Source organism: Sinocyclocheilus rhinocerous, unplaced genomic scaffold (genome assembly GCF_001515625.1).
Source record: "Sinocyclocheilus rhinocerous isolate Xijiao unplaced genomic scaffold, SAMN03320098_v1.1 scaffold711, whole genome shotgun sequence".
NCBI classification, from domain to species: Eukaryota; Metazoa; Chordata; class Actinopteri; order Cypriniformes; family Cyprinidae; genus Sinocyclocheilus; species Sinocyclocheilus rhinocerous.
In genome coordinates, this window is record NW_015641018.1 from 11,928 (window position 1) to 19,040 (window position 7,113).

A 7,113-nucleotide genomic window follows, 5' to 3' on the forward strand; every position below is an offset into this window, starting at 1 on the left:
TGTTCCTGAAACCACGCCTTCTTTCTTTGCTTGAACATTTGGGCGGCATTATTCTAATATTTCCACATAGTGAGGTAGATATGTGGGGCGTGTTAGAACGAGCCGTTTTAGGGGGGCGTGGCAGAGTCTTAACTTTGATAAAGAATATCTCTTTGGTTTTGAGACTTTAGTCTTTGCAACTTCAGGGATCTTATCTATGCACAATCAGCTTGTAACACTCCAAAGAGAAAGGAAAACTTGAAATCGCATCATATGACCCCTTTAAGACGGGAGCTGAATTTGAAATAGCGAACTAGTATATGACTGCAGAGCAGTATGCTGGTATGCTATTTGAAATTCAACCAACATACAGAATACTCAGAACATTTGGTGCCTTTATTAATATGAGTCAGTAGGTTACAAAAATTGTCTTTATTTATTATGCAGTTTGTAAAAACAGGATTCAAAGATTTCATAGTACATGTATTAAACAGATTTATACATGCAGGGAGAGAGCTTTTAAAAATGACTAATTACTCCTCTTTAATGTATTCATTACACACCAGTCTATAAGAATGTAAGAGTCAAATTACTTGAATAGTAAGATTATTGTCTATTTAAAATCTGAAGAACTTAAATTTTGCAAATGGAAAGTGCCAAAGTGCTAAACTTCTTAGTGGTTCAAAAACTAGTGACGTCATCTTCACTCGCTATGCTGGTGCAGTCATCATCCACAGTGACTCTTGGAATGGCCATATGTCTCTCCCACACTTTTCTAACAGTCTCTGGAGTTAAGGAAGCCAGGGACTCAATCACAGACACTTGAGTCTGTTGTATTGCAGTGCCAAGATGCTGAGTGGAGTTAGGACTCAAGCCATTATCTAAAGCCCAGCTATAGACTTTGTTAGTTGGGGAGGAGGGTGATACAACAGTATCACAGAGTAGTCCACCTGATCCTTCATTTTGGGTCCAGGAGGGTGCTGAAGGGGTGAAAAGGGTACCAACACAAAGCGAGTGGGCATGATGGAGGGCCTTGTCAATGCTGTGATGGAGGTTGACGGGTGAAGGGGGGTGAAGGTCAAACTCAATAAGTGAAAGAAAGCACTCATGTTCTTGCCATTCCACACCACTAGTCCACAGAGGAGAGGCGTGATGGTCATAACTGCTGCTGTATAGGACACCTCCTCCAATACTCTCAACGTTGTCATGCACAGTCAATATTGAGGTCGCTGGTGTTGCTTGGTTTTGGATGACCGAATGGCTGACATTTGCACGAGACTGCTTGTGATCTTTCCAGTTATTCGGCAACAGTTCAGCCCAGTTCCTATCCGGTCTCCTCCAAGGCCCCATTGGTAACCTGTCCAACAGCCTGTTCCACCGTGACACCGGTTTCCTCTTCCCTGCTCTCTTAGCTGTCTTACTTCCTTGTGGTCTCCAGAACACCCGAGATCCCAGTAGTAAAAGAGAGAAACTCCAGGCCAGCTCAAGCAGTCGTGCAGAGAGCTGCCCGAGCCACCAGCCCCACCCAAATCTGCGCCAGTCACCAAGTAACCCATACAGCCAGAGAAAACTATAGATTTGCAGTGCACAAGAGAGCACTCCGAGGAGGGCACACAGCAACAGCACACGCCTGACACTGTTTTCTAAGCACTTAGGGGCACTCCACCTTGGTAGTGGGGTCCTGTGGGAGGAGTAGAGTTGCTTTAGAGACTGAAAAAAGATTCCTAAACAAAGTGGTGACCCCCAACAAATAGTAAGTGTCTGTAGCATTAATGGCAGTGCTGGCGATAAGGTTTTGGATAGCAGGTCAGCCAACATGAGGGAGGTACAGTGCAGTGTTGCCAACCCCCCAGTCACTGAAAGCCGCTGAGGTGATGTTTCTTCTCTCAGAGCAAGAAGTGCCAATGTGGCTTGGGCCCAAAGCAATAAAGGAACAGGTAAGTTATACAAAGCAGTGAGGGCAGGGCGAGGCAGAATGTTTCTGGAACCATATGGGTCAATTATGAGCTGTACAAATCGAAGCAGACCTGCTAGCAGAAGTAGGATGTTAGCAAGGGTGAAGGCCTCGCAAAACGGATGGAGCATATTAGCCCCACCAATCACTCCGAAAGTTGCAGCTACGACCACCAACAGAAACAATACAGCTGAGCCATACACATGGAGCTCCCAAGCAAAGGTTAGTGTCCGTTTTAAGTCCTCCCACTGTAGCTGGGTCACATTGCCACCAGTGGAGACCACACATGGGCCTAGTATGCATGTACCTATGACATCAGACAGGTTGTGCTCTGTTAATAGTCCAAATAAACTTCCAAACCATTTTGGCTTTTCGTCATCTATAATGGAAGTGGAGAACATTTTAGTTGTTTTCTCTCTACTAATAGAGTGTAAAAGATGTCTACAAGTTGTTTTAATAAAAATGCCAATATTCATGATTACCTTTGTTTTTTGAGTAATCTGTGGCTCTATTTGTTGCCTGTAAAACAGATGGAGTTGTGGATGATGACCCCACGGGTAAATCAGAAGTAGTCTCTTCACGTCTCTCCTTAACTGAAATTCATAAGAACAATCCATGATTTCCTGACTTTCATGCTTTGTTTTTTTCTTTTTCAGAACTGACATTGCAGTGGTTATTCAAAAAACATCACCACTCAGATAAATACTTACCAGTCTGTAATGGAGGTGTGGCTGCAGGCGGATGGTTGGTGCCATAACGTTCCTCTCCCACTGCGAGATCAAGGAACCCTTGGATGGAGCCAGACTGTGTCACAAAGGTGCCATTGTTTCCCAACATTTCAGGCTTTGTGGTTGAGCTTAAATTCTGTGTGGATGCAACAAACTCTGTATCTTGAGAAGCCTCCATGTCTTCTTTGTTGTTCACCTCTATATCTATATTAAATGTAACTAAATACATATTGACTGGAGACTTTACTGTACTGTTTGCCTCTGTAATTGGTTTGATGGTTGTCAACAAAGGTTGGTCTTTGTTCAATCTCTCATTGTTATTAACGTGGGTGTGGATGTGTGTAGTCAACTGAACAGCCATTGTGGAAGTAGCTTGATCGGAGGCACTGTTATTATTTGCTAAAATTATATCTTGATCATCTTCATCAATATGCTGGGTTAGTTTAAGTGGAGTTGGAGGGGCAGGGTGAGTGCCTAACTCTTGCATGTCAAAATCTTGTTTCTCTGCTCTGTCTGGAATTAACATGTCCATCTCCAGTAGACCAGTAGAGGGCAGCATAACCTCAAGGCTCTGCTGAAGTCCACTTCCTCCAGATCCCTCATTTGAACTCAAGTTAGGCAGAAGGGGTAAAAGCAGGTCTTTGGTAAATCTGTTGTCATCTCTTTCCTCAATCCAGCTTGTGTTACGTGATGCAGGTAGAGTTTTTGGAAAGTCACCAATTGCCTGGATGCTCAGGTTGTTATGGCTTATGGATTGTGTTAAGTTGGAGCCAAGGGAAGTGACAGGTTGCTGGAGAAGAGGCAGTCCTAATATTAGAGTGAGGAGCCAAACCATTCTGTCCTGTTAATTTCCAAAGGCTGTCGAGTAAAAACAGTGCCAGGAGCTAAATGGTGACAGAACAAGATACACATGGTTTATAAAGATGTTTAGAAGCTATACTTGTGAAAGTAAATAACATTTTCCAAATCAAAACCTGGAAAAATGTACAGCGTATTTAAACAGAATATGAAAATAGTGATAAGTATTGCAAAGATTAAAAGGTAAAAATTTTAGGTCCCAAAGCAGGGACTAAAGTAACTATGATCTGCACTATCACTTTTTTCTTTTTGTTACATTTTCACCAGGTGCTTCTTACAGCTTCTGCATTGTATTTATACATAGATTATGAACTGTCTGTTTACATACATTGTCCTGTTTGACAATGCATATAAATAACTGGATTGTACAATCATTTTTGATTGGTTTGTACAACTTTTTGCATTCTAGCATTTTTGAGTTAACAGCATGCAACTTGCTATACGAAGAGGTGATGAACCAGTAACTTAAACAGTTTACATAGATTCAATTTCGGTGTGAAGGCTGTTATCAAAATTATCTTATACCTATGAAATTTCTGCTAGCACAACCGTAGTACAACTGTATTAAACGTATAGTTCCTAAATTACAGAAAATAAGTGTGCATGCAGCAACATACAAAAATTATTTCTAAAAAAATACTTCTCAGTCAACCCTTTGAACACTTACCTGAAGTTCCTGTGATCAGCCGTAAAATGAATATCACAGTTCCTTAGAGTATTTCTCAAATATAAATATTTTTTTGTGTACTGCTAGTGCAGTCGTCATTGAATGCTGTCTTCTTAAAACTGCTGTATCTTTGTGCTGATGCTTAGAGTTCAGCCCACCTGACGTTTCACTGTAATCTTTCTGCCATCTGGTTGATGTCCTGCTGGACTTACATCTCTGAGCAGAGTTCTTATCCTCAGTCCAAACAACAAAAGTTAAAATGTTACCTAGATGTTTTTTTTCCAATTCAATACAGAAATTCTGTCTTTTTCAAAACCATGTTAGAATATCTACCGCTTGCTTGGTTCTTGATACAAGCCTGCCATGTGGGGCTTAACATGATAGTTACTCACAGCAGAGGCAACATGATGGATTTAACCAGATCTTATTGAATGCATGTCAAATGCTACCACACACAAAAACCACAGAGACATTAGATTTTACCTCTTTCAGACATTCAAAAAAATAATTGTTATTATATTGGTTATTAAAATGGTTAAGTACAAAACAAGTCATGTACAGTATTTGACTTAATATTGCATTGAAAAAAATATATACTGAAGTAAAAAGAATTATTGTTTTATAGGTCTTCAAAGAGGTTCTATGCAAATTGTATGCACAAAAATCATATATAAAAATCATGGTTTAAGTTATTAGCTTGAGGTCTTTTTAAGTCATTAGTGTATTTGGTCAGCTCTATTTTAAATGTTGGAGTGATGCTTTCAAAAATCAATTTCAATTATCCGTTTTATGTGTACTGTAGCTCTAATAGGCTGATCCAAATTACAATAAAAATGGTTTCTACACAAAAAAAGTGCTTTGGCATGTGTTTCAGTTTAACATTAAATCGTAATTTAAAATGTTTATTATTTGGATTGTGTTATTAATAGTTTAATGTGCTGCTATTTGCAAAAATGAGCACAGGAAATTACATATTTAGGCTTACTTACTCTTTCAAATACTGATTTTCTGATATTTACAAATGTGATTTGCTGAGATAATTTGACTCCTATTATGCAAATTATTAAACGGCTTGTGAAGAGCTATATGTTTATCCAAATTATAGAACAGGGTCATTCTTGGGGTAAGAGAGAGAGACCGTGGGAATTAACTCTTTCTGAACTCATAACAGTCATATGATTAAGCGATATACAGCATATCTCACCTGGTCCACCTTAAGAGCTCAGTCAGGCAGCCTTTTGCAGGGCGATCAGGGGGAGGCCCTCACAGACACATGCTTAGCGCTTTAAGGCGGACTGGAGCGAATAAAGCTCCGCTTAAAGGCACAAGCACGCTGGAATGCCATATACAGAATGAATTTATCTCGCTCTGTTACGCACATAATGATACCCAACGTAATTCAAATACATAAAATACATTCGAAAGGATTTTGCTGTCATTCTCTTCTATAGCCTATATTTCTTTAATAACATACTCTCATTAAAAATAAAGTATTTTACATTGAAATCACAAGCAGTTGTTTCACAGAGAGTATGGAAAATAAACACATGGGCAAATCGCATCTAATTTACCTCTTTTTAAAGTACCAAACAGCCTTTTATAATGAGTTTCAACATATTAATGTATAAGTTTACCAACAGCATATCAATGTACAGCGTAGTAGGTCTGTTCTTTATGTTCCTGTGAAACCGTTTAATGTAAAATGTCATAGCGAGTGCGCGCACCCGTGCTGTGTTGCCATGTCCGCTAATTATAAGCGGACTTTTTCCTCTGGTTCCCAAACCTGTCCTGGAGGACCCCCTGCCCTGCACATTTTGTATGTTTCCCTAATCAGACACACCCAATTTAGTTCTTGCAGTTTCTACTAACGAGCTGATGAGTGGAATCAGGTGTGTTAGATAAGGGAGACATACAAAAGGTGCAGGGCAGGGGGCCCTCCAGGACAGGTTTGGGAAGCACTGGATTAGACAAATGCAGCTGGTTGTATTTTTGGACGTATTCCAAATTACATTCACTTTTGGGCCTGTTGGCATTTGGTCCCTAGGCCCATAGCATGATAAAATGACCAACCACTAAGTGAATTTATGAAATATCACCAACTCAACAATAATAAATATTCAGCATTTGACAATCTAAAGCAGGAGTAGGCAAGTTCGGTCCTAGAGAGCCGCAGAGTTCAGCTCCAACCCTGAAAAAAAACCTCACCTGCCTATCGCCTTAGTAATCCTGAAGACAATAGGCTTGTTTGAGATGAGCAAAATCTGCGCAGAACCGATCACCGGTGATCACCGCGAGATGCATGCCAGTTAGAAAAGTGTCTGATTTAACACCGACTTGCTCTGATGTCATGCTGACTTGTGCAAAAAAACTCTCGCGACGGCGAGGCGGCTGTGTCGGATTGTGCAGTCGAGCGCAGTTGCTCTCCACCGACTGCGCTGACCAAAAGCATGAAGGGAAACGACTGACTGACGACACAGCTTAATGCTCATTGGTTCAGACAAACGTGATGCTGTGTTCTCTTCTAAAATGTTTAATTTCTTTATCTGGTTTCATGTGATTTAAGTATTTAAATTATCCATGAATATTCCCAAACACGGTGACAGTGCGATCTCTGTGTGAGATATATGATTGTTGTCATATTTCTATAAAAATCTAAAATACATGTTTGTATTAAAGTAAAAATGGATGATAAATACGCCTTTCGTATGGAATTAAATAGCAAGCACTTTGAGTGTCTTGTTCATCATATTTATTTTTATATAAAGGCAACAGAACTGAAATCATATCATGTTTATTAGCAACACAGCATGTGAGTGTGAATAACGCCATATCTGTCTTTGATCTCGTAGGTATCTGTTCCACTTCGAGAGGGCACTCAGGGCAGAACTGTCCGTCTTGCCTGCGCTTATTTCACTCCTCCCCTCACT

General features: G+C 40.2%; 1 protein-coding gene across 2 annotated transcripts; it reads right to left on the bottom strand.

The window, feature by feature from the left end:
• Positions 1 to 523: 523 nt before the first annotated feature.
• On the bottom strand, positions 524 to 5,461 carry LOC107753771 (proline-rich transmembrane protein 4-like). 2 transcript variants are annotated; one of them, XM_016569989.1, is made up of 4 exons: positions 5,391 to 5,461; positions 2,644 to 3,545; positions 2,416 to 2,526; positions 524 to 2,312 (listed from the first exon to the last, which is right to left on the bottom strand). In XM_016569989.1, exons 2-4 carry the CDS (start codon positions 3,494 to 3,496, stop codon positions 661 to 663), a joined length of 2,616 nt encoding a protein of 871 aa, XP_016425475.1. In that variant the 5' UTR covers positions 3,497 to 3,545; positions 5,391 to 5,461; the 3' UTR covers positions 524 to 660. The 2 variants fall into 2 exon arrangements, with proteins under 2 accessions (XP_016425475.1, XP_016425474.1); XM_016569988.1 differs by lacking the exon at positions 5,391 to 5,461 and adding an exon at positions 4,187 to 4,291.
• Between the last annotated feature and the right edge of the window lie 1,652 nt (positions 5,462 to 7,113).

Bases quoted from the DNA above. Each gene is read 5' to 3' on its own strand.
- LOC107753771 (XM_016569989.1), bottom strand. From the start codon at position 3,496: ATGGTTTGGCTCCTCACTCTAATATTAGGACTGCCTCTTCTCCAGCAA. The intron at 2,527-2,643 runs GTAAGTATTTAT...TATGAATTTCAG, and splicing joins CACACCTCCATTACAGACTG to TTAAGGAGAGACGTGAAGAG. The intron at 2,313-2,415 runs GTAATCATGAAT...CTTCCATTATAG, and splicing joins AGATTACTCAAAAAACAAAG to ATGACGAAAAGCCAAAATGG.